We start from the raw sequence: 22,969 nt of genomic DNA, 5'->3' as shown, positions 1-22,969 counted from the left end.
CAGTTTTTAATGGGGTCTAAACATTTTAAATCTCTTTTGTTGCTTTTTTTGCTTAGGACTTCATTTACTTTGTACGAACGAATACTTAAAAGTGCTAAAGTGGCATTAAAAAAAATAGAAGCATAATACGTGAGGACAAGAAAGAAAAATCTGTTGCATGGTTCAATAAAATGTATGCTGCTGATGTGCCAGTTTTTATAAAATTTAATTTTTTACGTGTGTTGACACACAAAACAGACCTCTCAAAATTTATAGCCAATACCTTAATAATTTGCAAAAAACATTTGGTACCAAAACAAATATATAAAATTCAAGTATATTTATTTTAGATTTAAATGAATATTCAAGTTCTTAACAGACATGCATAAATTTATATGAAATTATTGTACAAGTAGGGTTTTAATTATATTAATCTCTAAGGAAACTGCTATATGTAAACTCTCAATTCCAATCTCTAAATGTTTAGCATAATATTGTCCAGTTATATAACAAGCTTAAAAAATAAATGCCCCTATGTTTAGAATGAGCAAATAGATAATGCAATTTAGATATCTTGATTGCTTGGAATATAAGACAATCTTAAACAAAAGAACATCTTAATTATTAGACCACTTCATAAGCAAAATTAAAACATATCAGCTAACGTTCCACTATAGCTAAGCTTTTACGTATATGCAACAAATAATAGCACTATTTTATTTGTAATTTTATGTTAACAGTTTGGACCACAATGTTTTACGTTCTTTAAATGATTCATGCAATGGGGAATTTCGATTTTTTGCAGTTATTTTAGACACATGCCATTGCAGTTTTGAACTACGTATATGTCATAGGAAAAAAAAATCACGAAGATAAAAAATTCACAGAAAACAAGTCTGAAATCAGCTGTCGGAAAAACGGAACCCCTGCCCAACTACACCACTGCTACAGTCCTCGGACAGAGGCCACTGCTGCAGCTCTGCGCCTCTGCCTCTCACGACACGACTACAAGACTTGTGCCTCAAGCCAACGTTTACACTCAACATGCTCACGTACATATCTGTTTGCTACCACATCTATGCTCGAGTGTTTTCAGAACTTGTCTGTGACACTGTATCTCTACAACTTTGATTACCTTCCTACCTAGAATACTAACTATCCATTCCAATTCTGTAAACAGCTACCATCCACAAAAAACACAATTTTTTTTTTTAATGTTTTAAAAATTTATGTGGGATGCTATAATAATTTTCGTAGAAAACTTTTTTTTCATGTTTCACAAATGTAAAAATTAAATAAATATATATATAACACATTATTTCTACAACCTGTCATTTCTTAAAGTAGGTGCTCATCAAACTAAATATTAACATTTTAAAATAGTATTTTAGAGTACTACTTGTCCCAAAAAATTACATTAAGAATTTAAATATAGTTAACCTAACCAAATATTCAAAATAGTAAATCACTCAAAATATATTAAAATGCCATTTTACAGAATCATAAAAAATTATGAGAAACTGAAAACTACCATTTTTAGAATTTTATATTTATCTATAAAATTACCCATCTCATAACATTAACAATTTATTTTCAGCCACAACAAATAAAATTACTAATACACAAAATTTATAAAAATGAGCAGATCTGTTAATTCCATTTTATTTATCACATTTTTCAGGAAACATATTTTTCTCCACTTGAAAAGGACATCAGTTTCAGTGTGATGTCACATAAAGAAGAAAAAAAACCAAGAATACATATAAAATACCTACTTTAGCTTCTCTTATAAACACTGCTATCCTGCTTTTTTTTTTTTACTAAATAACCAAGGATATGAAGTTACAAAATGGATAACTTTTGGGTTTTACGCACAACACAGAGCAAAGTAGTATGTGTTTGTGCCGTTCATAAATACTATCAATTGTCATTCCAGCATAATAAAAAAAATATTACCTTCGAGATAGTGAAATACTTTGTTATTGAAATTTATTCCCTGTTTCAAATCTATGACATACTGTCTGATATTTTCAGAAATTACATTAATAAACTCAAAAGAACTACATAGTTGTATTTTATACCAAACTTAATGTTTACATTAGACAATATAGTTGGAATTTCCAGAGGGGAAAACAGAATTGCATTTTTTTTTAACAAATAGCACGCTGCACCTCACCATTTTTGTGGTCCCTACCTATAACTGCTATATCCCCAATGAATCTGCTTTTATAAGAAGATACGAGTATTTGAGCTAACCATTGAAGTGTTAGTGGCAGTAACAGCCAGGCTTCTATAATAGGATAATACTTTTCTCGACTGACATAAAACTAGGTTTTGAATTTTAAAAACCTAAAATTGAAATAAAATAATGCTGCAGTATATGATTATGGCATATTACATTCACAGGGTGGCCACCAATATCTGATTTTGAAATTCATGCACACTTCCAGATTTTCAAGGAACAAAATTTAATTTTCCAAGGAATTTGCATGGTGAAAATATGCAAATTTAAGATGTCGATATAAATTTATATACTAACAACACAGGTCCTAAACTTATATTTCAACAAAAGACAGCAGATACAATTTAATTATTGTTTCTGAGCTGTCAGAATTTAAAAAAAAATTATACTTAAATAAAATATACCCAACCAAAAATGATTAATATACATAGTCATGTGACCGTTTACATTTCCTAAGTGCCTTTATTGGCATATTACTGAAACATAAGCTACTTATTAAAATGGTATTCACAGGCATTTTTATATTTTAAAATTCATAATTTTAATTTGAAATTATTAAGCTACAATATCTTACATTTCGTTGTTCGCCATAACACTATTAATTGCTGAGAATAAAGATGATAATGGTAGGCATAACAACTCAAGAAAACTAAGCAAAAATGATTACATTCCTGTTCTAGTTAATACAGATCCCGAGTTTGCGAATAAACACTGACTATGTACATTTTCATGTGCTCATTGAAATACTTGCATATTTTTATTTGTGAATGGAAGCTTTCGTAAAATTGCAACTGCCATTTTTATAAAAAAAAATTTTTAATCTGTAGACCTATAAATTCTTACAAAATTAAACACAACATAATAAAAAAATTAAAAAGTGAAAAAAAATTGAATGTATTTTCAGCCAGCCAAAGTTTGTAAGTGAACATGTTTTAACAACATACTTTGCTTTTAATATGTTTTATTTCATGTAATATATATTATATTTTCAATAAACCCGAATAGTGTTTTCCTGCACCTTTGTACATTATATAAACCTTTGATTGGGCATGTCATTCATAGCATCACAAAACAATGGCGAATGGAATCCACACACCCTGCCAGCCTGCCGATGAACCCAAGTATTTATGTTGGCGATCTCGACACGTACAGAGTGACCTTACGTACAATACGATTCCAGAATCTGAGGACCACCTAATTGTACCAGGACTTTAAATTGTTTTAGGCTTACAAAAAAAGTTTGAACTCTTTTGTGTAAATGGTAGGAAAATATTTTTTTTATCGGTATTGATAGAGCCAGTTAAGAATGCAATTAACGGTTTCTGTAAAATAACATAATTGACACACGAGACAGGATAAACGTCTCAACTTGATCATCGCGCACAGAAATAAGAATAACTCTTCTAAACAGCATTTTGGCAAAATTACATTTTTCACAAATTACAGCTACAATTTTTTGGTTTAACAGCCGCCAATTTCAATATGGCCATGGTCGAATTAATCAAAGTAGACAAAACCATGTTAAAGCAGAACTGCCACAAATTAGCAAACGGTAAAAACTATTACTGTTTCTTTTTGTTTTTGTTAATTTGAAATGAAATTCTAATATCATCAAAAGTCTGGGTTTGACATAACCTGTAAAACTATGAGACATATTATCTGTCAGAGAGCTAACTGAAATTCACGGCGACAACAAGTAATTGAAGCATAATTCCAGGTTTTTTCCAGACAATGATGACGGCCACTCTGGTTCACTTCAAAGTAAAAGAAACACACAACATCTATAAAGTATAAATAAAAGAACACCACAAAATATGAAAGGATAAAATTTTTACAATATAAGTTAAAATCACAATCGGTTTTGAAAGCATTATCTTACGATATTTCATCTCCATCGCTGAACTCATCATTGTGATAACCATAGTTCTCGATAAACTGCGGTGAAGGCTGGTTTATCTGATACTCTGAAAATACCTGCAACAGAATTAATGACAAATGCAGTCAGAGAAACAGAAACATTACTGAGTGTAACTGTAAACTCTTCATGCACAGAGGCAAAAAACAATACACAGGAATACATAACAGTAGTTTTCAATTTTATTCATTTACATTATTTGCAAGATAGGTGGATAATCAACCCATGTCACAACTGCATTATGTACTTTCTTATTTTCTGGTCCTGTAAGGTTTCATCTTCCAATGTCTTCTTTATGTTTGTTTCTGTAATGTTTCCTGTTGAACTGTCTACCTAACGCTAGTCTCAGTAATGTGTCATGTTCAGCTTGCCGATATTATCACATTCAGCATGTGATTCATGTGAACCATACATAAAAATATGCGTAATTCCAAGTGCATTTAGTGTTTACCATATTTACCCAAAACAAATGTGACTGAATATAATGTGAACCCACACTTTCTCTGTGAGGCAATGCAAAATACTTTATGGAGAATAGTTAAACAGTTAAAATACATGACATAGTAAACAGAAAATTAGTATTTAACTTTGCAGATAATTACGATATTTACTAAAGCTATTCTGGTAACACTTTCATCAATTGAGCTAACCTTTGAAGTGTTAGTGGCAGTAACAGCCAGGCTTATATAATAGGATAATACTTCTCTCGACTGACAAGAAACCAGGTTTTGAATTTTAAAAATCTAAAATTGAAATAAAATAATGCTGCAGTAGATGAATGCGGTAAGTAAAAGAAACACAGAAAACTACGTAACCCTAGAGCTGCCATCTGCGGTGGATGGCACGAACCAAAGCTCACGAAAACAAAGGCTGATTTATATTATTAAATGATTAATGAATTTTAACAACATGAGCCATGTTCTAATAAAATTCCTTATTGAAAATCAGGTCCAAAGGCGAGGTTTAATATTTTTGTCAATTTTTTTTTATTTAGTTTTGTTGGAGCCATTTCATTATATGAGTCAACATTTCGGTCTGCTAAACAAATAATTCAATAGTCGTTGCAGCTGTTCCAGCAGTGAATCCTAGCCGCAGGTGTGGAAACTATGAATAATTCGCGTCCAGAAATGTTGTTAAAAACACAATTTGCATGTATGTATCATGCTTGGCACTGTTATAAAAAAAAATTACATTAATTTCTTGTCCGAGTTTCGTATTATTAGTGTATTTGCTTGTTATTGAGGTTAGATGTTACACATCTCTGGCGAATAATAAAAGACTAGCTCACAATTATTTTATATATCATGTAAATAATCTTTAACATTGTTTCACTATAATTACAATCTTACGTATAAAAAACAAAGATAATGTATTTAGTTAAAAACCGGTCTACATGCATCATTTTATGCTAGAATTAAAGTTAAATAGTTTTGCTACAACTTCACTCGTGACTATTTTCTTCGTAGGATCATTGAGTTTCCCAAAATTACTCAAAATTCGACCCAAAACTTAAAATTTCACTTTTGGGAAAAAATAACCAATATCTGAAGTGCTGTATCTCGAGAACTATATGACATTCAGAGCAGCAGTTGAGCTCTAATTGTGGCACATTTAGTATTATAAAAAACGGTAACAGTGAATTTTTCACTATCACATTTATTATTGGAATTAGAAGCAAAAAAAAAATTTTTTTTTGCTACTTTTTGCGAATATCTCAAAACACACCTAGAAATTTTGTTGGATAACACCCCATATTTGGATTCAGCAACTTGAAAAACATAGGGAATGATAATAAAACTGACTACTGGATTGTTTGCAATGAGAGGCCTTTTTTGACACTGTTTGCCTGGGTTATTCCTCGAATATTGAAGCTTTCAAATACTGAGAATTGAATGATTTACAAGGTTTTGAGGATTTGATTAGCTCATCCCTACAATCTACAATTTATATTTGCAATCTGAAAATATCATACTGCAATGAGTAGGTGATTAAATTAAGACTAAACTTAATTAATGCAGGAAACAGCATAGGCACAGAAAGTGTTTATAAATCTTTTAATGGTAATTGTTACACCTATGTCGTTAATGCATCCCTCGTTCATCAATATCCCACAATCCTGTGTGTGTACTGTTCCCTATGCACAGACAAACAGGATAGGATGTTGGAGATCTTACATGAGAATAAAAAAAAAAAAGTGAAAGATTAAATAAATGTTGAGGTAACTGGATTTTTTATGCAGTTATCATTTCCAATGAGTGGTAGATGTTCCTGCACGGCCAGACTCCACAGAGACACCTACCTGCACTCAGCGCGCCGCGCGCCCGCGCTGCAACTACAGTCGGACGCCAGGAGCTGCCTGGGGTAAAGGAACACACAGTGACCACACTAGCAGCTCGCACGGGAGCTAGGTTCTAACAAGCTGACTGCAGCGATTGTGCCTTCTACCGACAGGATTCAGGTGTTGAACTACAGCTCTCAGTGTGAGCAAACTGGAGAGATCACGGATGAGAGCCACATGAAAAAATGCAAGGGAGTTTGGGAGGTTTTCTTCACATGAGATGCTGGTTTCCGCAGCAGCCAAGCTTGCTAACGCTACGACGCTCAGAACCATCTTCGTGCTCCGGAATGAACTGTCAGAGAGCAGGCCGGACCAGACTTGCACAGTGCTGATTGCAGTGACCGTTTATCCTTTATCCTCAGGTGTGTGAAGATGCTCAGGGCATACAGTGTGTCCTAGTAGCTTGGCTCGCCGCACAAAGTGTACACAAGTCTCCTCAGGTGTACACAAGGTCACGAGGCAGTACCTGCTGCAGCGCGGGGTTCTGCGGGAAGGGGATGTCTCTGAAGTCCTGTGCGTCCTCGGAGGTGAACTGCGCTGGGTGCACACCCGCCTGCAACACACGGCCTCCCTGGAGTCAAGTGCACCACTAGCACACATTTATAACTGAACCATGTATAACCCTTGGTAAGGTTTACACCTGAACGTTCATTAACAACATTTTACGATTTCAACACTGTGATTTTTTTTCCTCCCTTGCGGTTTGGATGGTTGCCTGCAGAGACTAAAGAACCTAAGTCTCATAGAGAAAAAATAAAGGAAAATAAGGTGATTTGACTGTTAGTATTTATGATGAGGGGAAGGGGGGGGGGGGAGAGCAGATGGAATATAGAAATAACATCATTAGAAAAGAAACAAGTTGGTATTACACTATCAGTATTGGAAAATATAAAACTAGAACAACAAACTGTTAGTACTTTTATCAATTTCAAGCAGGCATATTGAACCAAGCCAGAAACTGGATACAAACTCCAGCTGTTATACATTCCAAACAAACATTAACACTTTTTAAGCTAATTTTCTCTATCTTGAAAATTACAAGTCATTTTATTTAAATTATGTATTGCGAAATAAATTATATTTTGTGAGAGAGTGCAAGACCTCCCAATTGACACCTAAAAACCTGAACACTGCATGGCACGTATATTTTGAAGAGTGTGTCCAAAGTAATTTTTCAGTGACTTGTTGCAGTGAAAACGGAATATTTCCTGACATGTTAACACATTATCCAGTCTTGTAAGGATGGGTGAAGTGATGTAGGAAACACGAAGGGGAGGCGGGTGGTCACAGTACCTTCGCCGGCACGGCTTGTGCCACCACCTAGCAGCTAGCAGCCGTGGGAAGAACATCAGCACTTGATACAATGAAGTAACCCAAACAACTTCTTATTAAGTGGTGCATAGTTCACGTCGTGTCACCTCATACACCATGTGCCCAGCCCTGATAGATCGCTCCGCAGATACAACTATGTAAGGGTCAAAACTAGTGAGCAGTATTCTTTTAAGTATGTATCGATCCATAAACTGTCTGTAACTAAGGAATATGTTAAGTAAACATGTAATGAGTTTCAAAACTGTGCATATTTACCTACGAACACATTAACATGCTCCATGAACATAGTGTGACTGCAAGTTGCTGAAATGAGGCCCTCACCAGCAGGATGTCGTTGGTGCGGTTGGTCTCGGCCAGCGCGTTGGCCATGAAGGCCTCCCAGGCCGCCACGGTGTCCTTGGTGACCCAGTCCCTGATAGCAGAGCCCAGGGGCTCCTTCTCCGCCGCCTGCGCCACGTGGTTGGCGATGTTCGCCAGGTGCCCCATGTAGCCCTTCCTGCGGCCCTGGATGCTGCACCTGCACGCACCGCACACCGTGCTTCTACCGCACCACACACCCTGCCTCTACCGCACCACACACCCCGTGCCTCTACCGCACCACACACACCGTGCCTCTACCGCACCACACACACCGTGCCTCTACCGCACCACACACCGTGCCTCTACCGCACCACACCCCGTGCCTCTACTGCACCACACACACCCTGTGCCTCTACCGCACCACACACCCCGTGCCTCTACCGCACCACACACACCGTGCCTCTACCGCACCACACACACCGTGCCTCTACCGCACCACACACCCCGTGCCTCTACCGCACCACACACCCCGTGCCTCTACCGCACCACACACCCTGCCTCTACCGCACCACACCCGTGCCTCTACCGCACCACACACATGCCCTGCCTCTACCGCACCACACACATGCCCTGCCTCTACCGCACCACACACCCCGTGCCTCTACCGCACCACACACCCCGTGCCTCTACCGCACCACACACACCGTGCCTCTACCGCACCACACACACCGTGCCTCTACCGCACCACACACACCGTGCCTCTACCGCACCACACACCCCGTGCCTCTACCGCACCACACACACCCTGCCTCTACCGCACCACACACCCCGTGCCTCTACCGCACCACACACATGCCCTGCCTCTACCGCACCACACACCCCGTGCCTCTACCGCACCACACACCCCGTGCCTCTACCGCACCACACACATGCCCTGCCTCTACCGCACCACACACACCCCGTGCTTCTACCGCACCACACACCCCGTGCCTCTACCGCACCACACACACCCTGCCTCTACCGCACCACACACACCCTGCCTCTACCGCACCACACCCGTGCCTCTACCGCACCACACACATGCCCTGCCTCTACCGCACCACACACCCCGTGCCTCTACCGCACCACACACCCCGTGCCTCTACCGCACCACACACACCGTGCCTCTACCGCACCACACACACCGTGCCTCTACCGCACCACACACACCGTGCCTCTACCGCACCACACACACCGTGCCTCTACCGCACCACACACCCCGTGCCTCTACCGCACCACACACCCCGTGCCTCTACCGCACCACACACCCCGTGCCTCTACCGCACCACACACACCCTGCCTCTACCGCACCACACACCCTGCCTCTACCGCACCACACCCGTGCCTCTACCGCACCAAACACACACCCGTGCCTCTACCGCACCACACACACCCGTGCCTCTACCGCACCACACACACCGTGCCTCTACCGCACCACACACACCGTGCCTCTACCGCACCACACACACCGTGCCTCTACCGCACCACACACACCCGTGCCTCTACCGCACCACACACACCCGTGCCTCTACCGCACCACACACACCGTGCCTCTACCGCACCACACACCCTGCCTCTACCGCACCACACACACCGTGCCTCTACCGCACCACACACACCGTGCCTCTACCGCACCACACACACCGTGCCTCTACCGCACCACACACCCGTGCCTCTACCGCACCACACACACAGTGCCTCTACCGCACCACACACACCGTGCCTCTACCGCACCACACACCCCGTGCCTCTACCGCACCACACACACCATGCCTCTACCGCACCACACACACCGTGCCTCTACCGCACCACACACACCCGTGCCTCTACCGCACCACACACACCCGTGCCTCTACCGCACCACACACCCGTGCCTCTACCGCACCACACACCCTGCCTCTACCACACCACACACCCTGCCTCTACCGCACCACACACCGTGCCTCTACCGCACCACACACCTGTGGGAATATGCGGTATATAACACAGTATGTATATCATTCTAAATTCATATTAAAGTATCATGGAATGCCATAAAACCCTATAAAATACATAAACTACATACTCGTTATCTTCATTGCCATCCCAAGCCTCAAGTATTCTCTGCATCAACTTGCATCTGATGAATATCTGGAAAAAAAAAAAAAAGAAAAAAACTTTATGGCCTACGTAATTATTTAAAAATTAAATTTAAGAAATCCCTTCCTCTCCGTATGTCTTTAAACTGTTCATATAACTTCCGGTCAAAGGCAACTACAAATATGGACCCCCAAAGAACGATAAATAAAACTGACTACTAAAGGCATGTTAAAATAACATAGAAGCAGTGCAAAATTTCAGGTATATATGAGTTAAAAGTCAATTCTAAAATTTTACACCGAAGGAGTATTTTTGTATTATTTTAGCCTGCGTGACCAGGGGCCAAGAACGTGAGAGGGGGACGTGACTCACGCTCTCCAGCAGGATGCTGTGCTGGGCGTCAGAGGCCGGCTTGAGCTGAGCGTTCAGCGCAAACGCCAGGCACTGCTCCACTTGGAAGTGCAGGAAGTTGTTCCACGTGTAGTTGAAGAACAAGTCCTGCAACACAACCCCGCCCAACAAGTCAGCGTTTTATCTCCACCGTGCCTACATCGACAATCCTGCATCCTACCTCGCTGTCATCAACACATATACTTAGAAGGGGGGTTACTTTTACAACCAGTATCATGTTAACTGAAAAAAAATTTGTAAACAGAAATTGTGTCACTTGAAATATATGTTTAGATTACTTAATAAGAATAATTTATTCTAAAATTAGTGATGGGTCGAATCTCAAAGAGTGGCTTGAATCAACCCCTTGGACCCAAATCTAGGTGTCAAGAGTCAAAAATTAAATAATGTACACTAAATAACAATTCTGGCTTTTCTTCAGAATTACTTATTGTTTTTTACAAAATAAAAACAGTTTTGGGTTTAAGAAACTATCTCATAAAATGTACATAAGATCATCTCCATAACTTTCTTAAATTCAACCAAAAAATTAAAATAACTTGAAGTTGAATTATTAAAACATAATATGGTAAGTACTAAATGAAGTAGTACACAAACTCTTATCTATTGGCATAAACAGCGCAGATACCAATAGGCCGGTGTGAATATAATTTTTTTTTTTAAATTAGAATGAAATACAAATAAAAATTATTCGTGAATACAAATGTTACGCAGGTTGGTACTGCGTAACGAGGAAACTCGCCCCTGCGGGCTAGTGGGATACCACCCGCCATACACAGCACGGACTCGGCGCGCGAATTTCAATTGATGCGCGTTGGATAGCAGATCCTCGGGTCCACTCGTGCCGAATCGCCTTTGATCGGAGCACGTGGACGTGGTCGGAAGTTTCCGAGCCGCGTTTCCGATTCAGGATGTCCAGAATATTCCTCGCTGTTTTAGTATGGAGCGCAGCGAGTATATAAGCAGGCTGCTAGCACGAGTTCCACAGAGTCTTCTCTCAACCGGCTGCGTGAATAATGCGGTGACCACGACCCGCACCTTCGATCATCGACGCCGAAAGGCTGCCCGCTGAGGTCTTCAAGCTGCGCATGGATGCCGAAAAAGGCGGTAAGAGAGGCCGCAAATTATACAAGTCAGTTACGGACTTGGTAATAATTCAGTGGTAGCCCAGAAACAATTTGCAAGTTGGCACGGGACTTCGGAAGTAAAAAGTAGGTGTCGGACTTTGCAGTAAAATGACCAAGGGGAACATTGAAAATTCCGCCGAGGGTCATGAAGTGGTTTGCGACTAGGAGCATAACAGAGTTCTGCTCAGCAATACTTTAAAAAGAAAAATATATTTTCTCGTTCTATTAATACGGTGAAAATAAAAGGTGTTACTACTTGATTAAAACATTAAGGGCGTAGTGCAGTGGCATTAGCGGGACTACCAGTCGTGGCGTTTAAGACTACCAATGAACATAAACAAGGAGGTAAATTTTTAATGAAAAACTGTTTTAAAATAATTTCAAGCAACAGCATGTTAGGTGATTTGTCTCCAATTTTCTGCACTAGTATAGTGTTCGTTTTATTACCAAATAGTGTGAATTAAGAGCCGGCGAAAATGTGCAAGTATCAGGGAATCAGCACGGCGGCAGAGGTAGAATAAAGACATTCGCTCCGTCGATGTTTCCGGTCCGACTGGGGTGATCAGGTCAAGGATCAACGGAAATAAAAAACACTCGCCGCTATCACTTAAACGACACTGAAGATTTTAGCCAATTTTATTTGGGGAGAAGTGTTGAAATTTAAATTGTGTTAGAAATATCTCGTTCCTAAGTCTCTGGTACTGTTAAAACAATGTCTAATTTTGATCTGTAATTGAAGGTTTAAGTATTTTGTATAAAAAAGAATTTGTAATTATAACTAAAAGAAAAGGGTCCAGTTAGAATTATTTATTGAGGAATAATTCGTGTAGTTATGAGAAAATGTTTAAAAAAGTAGTGAATGGTACGTAATTTTGTATAAGTTTATTTCAGGTGTTTTGTTGGTAATCGCTGGAACATGAATTGTAGCAGTAAGGTGTAAAAGCCAACATAATAAGAAAATTTATATTAATGTAGGAAGATTATATGTGTTTGTATAATGTGTGAATAAATTTCTGTACATGCCGTACTAAATATGTGTTATACATTGCTCTGTGTTTCCTTAAGCTCTTGTTGCCATTCTAATTTCCAACGACTAGGTAACACAAATATAGAATAGTAAGAATTAAAATTAATATCCCACTTTTTTTTTTCACATCATGTAACAACTTCTGGAAAATTAGACAAATAATACTAAATAGTAGTTTTTTTTAATTATGCAACTAACCTAACTAACTAACTAACTAACTAACTGACCAAGCAACCAACCAACCTTTCATTTCAGTTTCCTACTCGCCCTATCTTCCATAACCTGCTACTCTACATACTGAACCTGAAAATTTTCGCAAAAACCACAAAGTACCCTGAAATCCATGCAAATCTAATATACGAAAAGCTTATCTTTTTTTTTTTTTTAAAAAAATGCTGTATTCGCACATTAGTGAATGAACTGTGATTATTACATGGTACTGAAACTGTGCATTAAAAAAAATTGGTTGTAAAGTTGGTTTACAGACGATAGTTTAACGTGACATCGTCATAACAAAACATTGATGAAATGATTGCATACTTTTATGAATAAAATCGAATCATTTTTATTGAATTATCACTATTTTGTATGGATACAAAGAAAGAGTGAAATGAAATCTACAATTTAATTCATAAATTTACTTTTATTTGCACTCATTAATTCAAATATGTTTATTACTTTAACAAACAGATTATTTTAACTAGTATAACTTTTATAAATGTTTTGCTATTTAACTTCTTCCAATCTATGTTATTCTGTTAAGGATAGGACGATGATAGGAAAAGTAGGAAACGAATGGGAGTGTTCAAGGTTAAATGTGCCTCGAAAAAGTCAAATTGACGGTTGTTCCAATCGAGTGGAAGAGAGATAGATGTGGCGCAAGCCTACAATGAGAGTAATTGGATGCAGCGTAACGGGACACTGTACGTAACGGGACACTTTTTCGTGTGTGCAGCCGGGCGTTCGTCGATTTATTAGACATTGTCACGTCAAAAAAATAGGTTATATTGCATCCAAGTGGGTACAAAAATCAGGAAAAATGCAATCCGATGGCGACGGAAGTGAACCGGACGTAGGGAGGGGGGGGGGGGGGGGGGGGAGGGGTGTGTCGTACCAGCAGCACCTCGACGGTGCCCAGGCGCACCAGCTCCTTGTTGACGTCTGCGTCGTCGATGCTGACGAGCGCGGCAACCAGCCTGGCCACCTGCAGCCGTGCGTTCCCCAGGGGCGGGTCCAGCACGCCCACCGTGGTGCGCACGGGAGCCTTCTGCAACACGCACCACCGCCCTTCCCCCAGTCCGGGGACCAGACCACCTCCAAGCACCTGGCAACCTCTCCACACCACTTCACAGCTCTACACCCGCTCCATCCCGCTCCAGACTTTACCTTACAGACAAGGCAAACCGGTAAAAAAAGCTAACCAAAAAAACAGGAAAAAAAATAAACGTCGTCATTGCGACGGTAACATCATTGTATTCCAACATTTAACCTAATAATTGTAATATATTCAATTATGCAAGGCTCGTGCCAATTTACTTGATTATGCTTCTGGCAAGCGGGCAAGTTGTTTTTTAAATTAGAAGCGACGTGAACAAGTTGACAGCGGGCTTGCGGTACAATTTTGTCAAACTAGTTGATCTCGTACTGATGATTGTTTTTCTACAGCAGCACACAATACATACATATTAACGTACCTAATGTGTCAATATACTTACACATATATAAACATGACAAATCTATTAAAAGCTCTCTAGCCATTAAAGTACAGTAGAGCACCCTCAACCGGAATCATTGGGGGGAGGTCTATTCCGGTTATGGGAAAATTCCGGGTAAGGGGAGTTGCGGTAGAGCCGGCCTCCGAGCCGGACGAATGACCTTCATTCAAGCAAGCTGGCAGGCACGTGTTTCTTATCTCTGTGGGTGGGTGCGTGCGTGAGAGAAGAGGACGATGAAGAGGGTTCGGGGGAGGTAGTAGGCCTACAGCTGCAGGGTTGTGTTACTTCTGTGTTGACGTGCTAGTAATTCACACTTCCTGGAGAGTGTATAGTCACTGCCACGCACAGTTTACATTTCACATACACAAGAATAACACTTCAAACATCTCGTTTAAAAACACAGATATAGAGAAATACAGGTAAATGTAGACTGTTTAACCATATATTAACATATTTGTACACTAAATTATTGTCTACAAACTGAAAGCATCACACGTTGGAAGTAAATGTTACTGGCTATCACGTGTGTCAGCGTGTGTAGTGGGAATCAGTGTACATTCTCAGGCCGGCCGGAATTTTCCGTTTACTTGACATAGTGAAACAATAAAACTACTTATAGCATAAACATCTTTATAGTATTTCACGTCGGACGCGAAAACCAGCGGTGTATTTACGGAATGCGCGGGAAAGACTGGCTATAATTAGCTCTCTGACAGACGTGCGCGCGCGCGCGCCTACAAGATGTGTACAGTCAGGCAAAAGCAAAAAAACCTCGTTCCAGTGTGGAAATGTATTGGAGATGTTTTGTAATGTTTTAATTTTTTTTTGGAAAATTAGTTCCGGATATCGGGAGTTCCGTTTGTGGGAATTACGACTGAGGGGTGCTCTACTGTATTGGGTGTTCCTATTTGTTCGGTTAAGTTAAGTTTTGTGTTCCGATGTCGCTTGTGATGACACTGCGCACGGCGTGGAGAGGGCAGACTCACCACGGGCGGGTTGAGCAGAAGGTCGTGCAGCCGAGCTACCCAGGGCACGACTGCGGCCGTGGTCGACACCACCACCCTGGAGCGGGGCCTCTCCTCCCCAGCCGCGCCGTCCGTGCCCAGGGACGCTGCCCCATACACGCTCGTCTCTGCCACACACGCGCTGCACGCACACACGCTCTCACCACGCTGCCGTCACGGCCGTTCCTATGTTCCCGACAATACCCTTCTCAAATACATAACAATTCCAGACTTCAGTATATCATCACTTTTACTTTCAAGTCCTGTGCGTCAATAAAATACAGTAATAAATCAGCTGCCTGAATAATTGAAGTATAAGTATCAAATCATACAATGTAATAATCAAAAAGGCTGTTGATTTTGGTAAAAAAAAATTTGTTATTTTTCTGTTAAATTTTAAGGAAAATAATTTATTTGTTAGTAAAATTTTCTGGATTTTACAACTTAAAAAAATATTCTAACTTTAGAAATTAATTTGAGTATTTACTAATATATAGGGGTGTGCGAAGCTTAGAGTATTCAATGTTGAATCAAAGATATTTTTTTCCTTCGACTTTGGCTTCGACAAAAATAAACTTTGAGTGGAAAAGTCGAAGATTTTTGCCAGAAACATTTGGCCCACTATTTGGATCAATATATATATATACTGCCAAAATATATTTGCTGCGGGTAATTTCCCGTTTATGTATACAGCAAATTCTCTCTAGTACGTCCCTCTTGTTAACGTACAATCCAGTATAACGTATAAAGCCGCCGGCCGGTCCCTTGAAACGATATGCAAATTAATAGGCATAATAAATATATAACGTACGTTTTTCAAAGCCCTGGACGGTAATTCTCGTTAATACGTATCGTTTTGCCGATATTAATACACAAAATATTAAACATTTTCTCATTTCATTCACAATTCTATAGCTTTGTTTAACGACAGGTCTTGTGGAAATTGTTTACAGACGTTTTCTTTATTTCGTTGAGAGTTGAGTAAAATGGGAGTTGCAGTGCTGGTAACCGTGCGGATAGAAAATTCATTCGTATAAAATAATGTCAGTTTTTTGTGTGATTGGTGTAACAACATAACATTTATGCGGAATAATCAAGAGTTATAAATAAAAAACGCTTAACTTTTTCAATTAAGGAAAAAAGATTCGATTATAATATTTATCCTACAAAATGCGTATTTTCCCGTTTGAATTTGTAGCAATGGATATTGGCCGATGGCGGCCATATCTGGCTAGGTACATAAAACGTGGATTATATGATGGCCAACGACTACTAATGCATTTTTTGTTACCATTTGTTTTCTGTTACGATGACCTAACCTATAATTTGTTTGTAAACATCATTTCAGATTGACATCTTTCGCAATCGTACACAAATGTAATACGTATACAACATTTATTGAACAGATCTAGTGGCACGTTTCCGACGCTAGTGAACATTTTGTGACGTTTTGTGAAGCTTGTTTATGGCGATGTGACGACGTGGATAACCTGTTTATATTTTTATATTTAGTGTATTACGGCAGCATATGTAGGTAGGCCTACCCGTAGAAGTTATGAGTACCCGAAAGCGTGTGGGTATCAGCATTGCAAAAAACTAGAGATTCTTACAGCTGTTGACAACTGCAAGAAAAATTGTGATGTTGCAAAACGCTTTAATATTGCACCTACAACTCTGTCCACAATAATAGAAGACAGAGCAAAAATTGAAGAAAATGCAGCAAAACTGCACCAAAAGAGGAAAAGATATAGCAAATGTATCGATAGTGACCTTGACAAAAATCTTTTTGATTGGATTGTGCAAGCACGCTCTAATAACATACCCATTTCGGGGACAGCACTGCAAGAAAAAGCACGAATGGAGGGAATAAGGCTTGGAATTGACAATTTTCAAGCCTCAAATGGCTGGCTCACACGCTTCAAAGCCAGGTGGAATTTAACTTTACTAATACGTAAAAACCAGATTAATGAATTTTACAAATTTTAAATAAATGAAAAGTACTTATTTTTCCTGTAGATTAAGACATTTAACAGTACTTATGTAGTATACATACATTTTTTTTATGATGTTTGGTACAATGGAATTTTCTTTAGTCTATATAATCATGATGAAACATATGTAACAATTTTTTTATATTAAAAATTATGATATTTCAATCCTTCGACTTCAATTTTCCTTCGACATTCCTTCGCACAATATAAGCTTCGCTTCGACTTCGCTTCGCATTTAAAAAGAGACCTTCACACATGCCTACTAATATAATATATTAGTAATTATCATTTAAGTATACACCTGTTTTAACTTTGGGATTATTATACAGTAAAAAAAATTAAGTAAAAATGTGAAATAGAAAAAACAAAGTTAGAGAATTGTTACCAACATAAAATATATGAGCACTGCATAGTCATGGGTATTTTTTTTTGTAAAACTGATTCAAGGTGTTTTTTTAGTTCTGAAGTATTATTTTTCGAAAATCTTGGTAATTTCTTTGTGCTGTATTTGCACTTAAAACTAGCATTTCCTGATAATTCGTAGTATTATTATAATAATAAATAAGAAACTTATAAAAATAAATACATTTTAACAAAACTTGATTACTTACAAACTAAACCAAAATAAAATAATAAGATAATTAAAATAGCTTTAAAACTTTAACTAAAATTCTTTTCAAAGTCTTCAACAGTTCTTAAAAAATAGTTCCAGCAAGTAACTCGCAAATGTCACAAGTTAAAAAATAAATTAACATAATTTAATTTTAATAGATTCTATTAGATAATAGTACAATATTTCTCTGCTTTAGTCTGTATGTGTAGATAGTGTTTAGTATTAATCCTGTATTACACGCATCTATACAACCATTATATTACAGTACAGCACGTAGTTCTACTTGTCTTTCTTTACCACCTAACAGATCACTTCTTTTATTAATTGGTTGTGTTTGTATAAAATGGTTGATAAAACTTGTGCGTGTGTTTCTGTAGAAGCGTAGCTCGAAACATTTTCTCGTTTTAGCAGTTTGCTCAGAGTTTACCATTACTGTCTGTTTCTGTGCCGTTTTAATTTTTAAAGCCCTTGGTAGCCATTTGATATTCTTTTGCTAAAATGAAGATATTGAAATATTGATGTTGGATAACGCCAGTGGCGTAGCCAGGATTAGTGTATGGGGGGTGTTAAGAAGCATGCCTCCCCCCCCCCCCCCCCCCCCATATTAAAGCGGTGGTGGGTCCGGGAAAATTTTGATTTTAAGGTGTAAAATAGTGCTATTTTAGCAGTTTTCGGTACTTAAAATTTAAATATTGTAATAGTAAAATTTTTTATTAATTTTAAGATGAAATTTGTTTGAGTGATGAATAAGAAATTAATTAAAGATTTGGTGCTAAGGGGGGCGGGGGAGGGGTGTTTGAACCCCTAAAAACCCCCGCCCTGGCTACGCCCCTGGATAACGCGACAAGGCAGAGCGGGGTGCAGGTACCTCTGCCTGCTGCAGTCCAGGAGCGCCAACAGCACGGAGATGCCCCCCACGATGGAGGCCTCCGACTTGTCGCTGCCGCCCAGCACGTTCTCCAGCAGAGTGCGCACCGTGTCGGGGCTGCGGGCAGGCACGCACGCTCACAGCACGCTCGCTACCCACTCCCGCTACCCCGGGCGTTCAGCATCCCGGGACCAACACAAGAGGCTGCAAAACCCTTCACAGAGTCAATGTCGAATCAGCGACCGATTTTCTCCGACCAAAGCCCGCCGCGCACGGCACAATATTCCTTACGACATTGCAAGCTAGGGAGTCGCACTGGCTCTACCACTAGTTTCTTCACTCGAATTCAAACTGGATACTAGTAGCTGTACTAGCTGGGCTACTGGTTTTGCGTGACAGACTGCGTCCTATTTCCGTTGCTTGCTGTGTTCCGATATTTAAGGAGTGGCCAATCAGAACTCACGGAAACAGCACGAGGGGTTGTTCACACTTTTAAGCGCGCATGTCGTGATAAACATGGACGGAAATAAGTGGAATAGTGGACAACTTCTCGTTTTAATAAATGCATACAAAGAAGTGCCTTGTTTGTACGCATTAAAAAATGTGAATTATCATAATAAAAATTTGTCGTGGAGAATATTCTCTTAAAAAAACTAGTATGGCAGCTAGACTTGTGTGCAGCAGGAACTTGTAGCGCACCTAGTGTTTCAGCTTGTAGCCTACACAGTACAGAAACCAGTAAGCAAACTAGTAGAAAATATTGTACCGTGTGCGGTGGGCTTTACAGAAGAAGGATCCGGGTCGGGGCTCACCAATATGACATAAACTGCGTGAGTAGAAGCAGGTAGGTGCCGCTTTCAACGTCCTCAAGTGTCTCACCTGAGTGGGCCTTGGTAATCAAGAAAAAAAAGTTTTTTTAAAGATTTTAAAGTAGAGTTTGAGGGATATTTCTTATGAATGTTCATGTCCGCGGTGTGGCGGCGCATGGTCTGGCAATCCGCCGGCTCGGTTGGCCCGGCTAAGGCTAAACAATAAGCCTGTGCGAATATCAGTTTTTTAGTTCGAATCAAATTCGAATACGAATACCAAATTATTCTCGAATACGAATATTGAGTTCGAATAATTGGAATGAGAATTGAAATCCCATAAAACATGTTATATCTAGGGATGGGCAATTTACTTGGCCTGTTTACGTTTTCCTTGGAACACATCCTATTGAGGTACAGTAGAACCTCGCTATTACGTGATGGTCAGGACCGAGATAATCACGGATTACCGAATTTCACGGACTAGCGATTAAAAGCCCGGAAGGTCTTGTCAAGCTTCTCAGACACCGGCGTGCAGCTGGGTTAAGGCCGTTCACGGTAAGGGCCGGCCGTCTTCGAATTAGAGTCTCGGCTTAAAAAAATACAGCACTGCCTAGCCATTAGTTCACGGTCATTTACAACAGCCGAAGAGAGAAAGATAAGATCGTGCTGGCCTTGCACCCTCCCCCCTCGCCCACTTCGTACAGCCGAATGCCAGCTAGACACGTCACTCGCCAGGCACCTGCCGTGCGTTGGCGGGTGGAAACAAACAAAGGTAGAAGGGAAGCAGAAGTCAGGACATCCCCCTCAAGTTTAAAGAGTGACAAATGTGACAGCTGAAAGGGGGGCGACACAAAGGGTCGGTACAAACAGCTTTGCAGAGTTTGGCGGCCCACGCGATGGCTTGCAGTGTTTGCCGGCCGCCGGCCCGCGTGACGTTAATTTTAAGCGCTGACAATTTTTACTTCTTTTTTTTTTTTCTCCTTTAAATCATCCCGGATTATCCGATTCCCGAATTAGCGCATCACGGATTAACGAGGTTCTACTGTATTGTACTTTTAATTCGTTATTATATAAAAAAAATTATGAAGCATGTACTGATTTGGGAAACTTACTTTATATTCATGAACATGGATGCATTGTCGCTACATTGGCATTAAATAAGGCATAAATCACATATGTATTCTCAGAATATGCTAAAAAATAAAATTAAGCATTTTGGGATCTAGACTAAATGTATGAATCTTGTTTTTTTTAAATAACTTTACAGAGAAATCTGTTACTTAGTAATACAACAGTAATGCCGACTTTCATCACAAGTTACGGTCGCACATGTAGTAATAAAATGAAATAATGAATGAAAAAAATTAATACATTATACAATTATTATTTTAACCGCAATTCAATTTTAAATATTCTGATACACGTTCTATTTATAAATTTTTTTAGGAGCAAGTTTGGTTTGTGTAGACTACCAACGTTAAAATATGTATTATCTGAGAATTCCATGATGCCAACCCATAGAAAACATTTACTTAACAATCTTGGTACACCATGTAACGTGATCGCAAGCTTTTAAGTAAGTTCTTGGCAAGAGTTTTTGACGCGCGGGACAGGATAATTGCCTGAGCTGTCACTACGCGAGGAATTTGGGAAGGGTGGGAAGGGTATAAAGTTTGGGGGGGGGGGGGGGTGGTGGTGGTGTTTGCCGCCTGCATCCGGTCGTTTGCTGTGTATTATCCTATTGAAAAACATTGACGTAGCATCAGTAGCTGATCCAGAGGGGGGGGGGGGGGCTAAGGGGCTCAAGCCCCCTCCAAAAGCATCTGGGTCCACTATCGTTTTAGTGTTTGCCTTGATAAAGCCTAGCCTCAGCTGGGTCAAGCCCCTCCCAAACCAAAATCCTGGATCCGCCACTGCGTAGCATGTTAGGCTTTTGGAGTCTTTTCTGTGAGTATGCGGCCAGATGTTTTCCACATGGTCTGTACAATTTTCTTTCTCTTCGCCGTCACGTTCGGAACGAAATTACAGTGCCGACAAACCATGTTTCACCCTCTAATCTGAAATCTGTCACCTATAACGTCCCGGTTGTATGGATTTTACAGACACGTATTTATCTTTATCAGTATGCTGACAGTTCAAATATATTTTAAACGACATGACGACATTCTTCTACATAAAATACGTTAGTTATCGCTCCGAATTACTGTGTTAAAACGGGCTTTACGTGGCCAGATGTAGTGATCCCGCTCAGCCTTTTTCGTAAATGACTGAATATTCGTTTTTTCGAAGTGTTAGTATTCAAAATCGAATTGAATACGAATAATAAACTATTCGTTTTGATATTCGAAAATTCGAATATTCGCACAGGCCTACTAAACAACCCACAATAGTAACACAACACTTCAATCACCTGAAAAAGTTTATGTTTGAATACAATGACTTAGTTTTTTTTTTAAGTTTGCCTGGTTGCCAACAATGAAGATGAATTATTTTCTTAGGTTAAAATTTGGAATTTAGTTGTCTTTACAATAAAAAAAAATTTTAAAGCTGGCTTTTGTTTTATTATTTATTCTAAAAAAAAACATACGCATATCACAACTTACACATCAAGATGATTTTCTGCATATTTTCACTGTAAATCATCGCTCAATTACAAAAAAAATATTAAAAAAATTAAGTCCTTTAGTTTAATGTTGAACAACGGTACAATCTCCCGCGGATATGTCCCGGGAAGGTGACAACAGTCACCCTGGGCCGATGCAGAGGCCTGGGGTCAAATTTCTAGTTAAACGTCCAAAAAACCAAAAATAGAATAAAAAGAGGTTAAGATTTGGCCTGGCCCCGACCAGCGGGTGTAAAATTAACTACCGGCAACTTCTACATAACTTTCGTGAGCTGCCAAAGACGCGGCCACACGCGGCAACAATCGAGCGACAAGCGACTGAACAATGTGACGTTGTCTTCCTTCACAAAGGTGAAAACAAAGGGGAGGCAACCCCGTGTCGACTCGCCAATCACAATACAGAACCAGAAAAATGACCCTATATGAAATACTATGCTGCTAGAATTTTTTTCCTCTTCTGTAAGAAGGTAGATACCACAGCCGTCGTACTGAAGAAGCCTGGTCACTATGACGGTGGCGAGTAAAAGAACCACAAATGGGTGGGCCCGTCAACTACA

The 22,969-nt window shown here is 39.7% G+C and overlaps 1 protein-coding gene across 4 annotated transcripts in view; it reads right to left on the bottom strand.

Annotated features, from left to right (window-relative positions):
- The window catches only part of LOC134540844 (serine/threonine-protein phosphatase 6 regulatory subunit 2), a 40,097-nt gene that overhangs the window by 5,396 nt on the left and 11,732 nt on the right, over positions 1–22,969 (bottom strand). For all 4 annotated transcript variants that reach the window (XM_063383834.1, XM_063383831.1, XM_063383833.1 and 1 more), the window contains exons 7-14: positions 18,981–19,097; positions 15,491–15,650; positions 13,904–14,056; positions 10,597–10,722; positions 10,211–10,275; positions 8,128–8,323; positions 6,941–7,027; positions 4,101–4,195 (exon numbers count right to left, since the gene is read on the bottom strand). In XM_063383834.1, coding sequence (XP_063239904.1) covers positions 4,101–4,195; positions 6,941–7,027; positions 8,128–8,323; positions 10,211–10,275; positions 10,597–10,722; positions 13,904–14,056; positions 15,491–15,650; positions 18,981–19,097 — 999 coding nt within the window. The remainder of the gene's footprint in view (positions 1–4,100; positions 4,196–6,940; positions 7,028–8,127; positions 8,324–10,210; positions 10,276–10,596; positions 10,723–13,903; positions 14,057–15,490; positions 15,651–18,980; positions 19,098–22,969) is intronic.

The sequence above is a fragment of the Bacillus rossius genome, chromosome 17 (assembly GCF_032445375.1).
Source record: "Bacillus rossius redtenbacheri isolate Brsri chromosome 17, Brsri_v3, whole genome shotgun sequence".
Lineage (NCBI taxonomy): Eukaryota > Metazoa > Arthropoda > Insecta > Phasmatodea > Bacillidae > Bacillus > Bacillus rossius.
The sequence above is the reverse complement of the archived record's forward strand: the minus strand, read 5'-3'. Positions and strand labels throughout refer to the sequence as shown.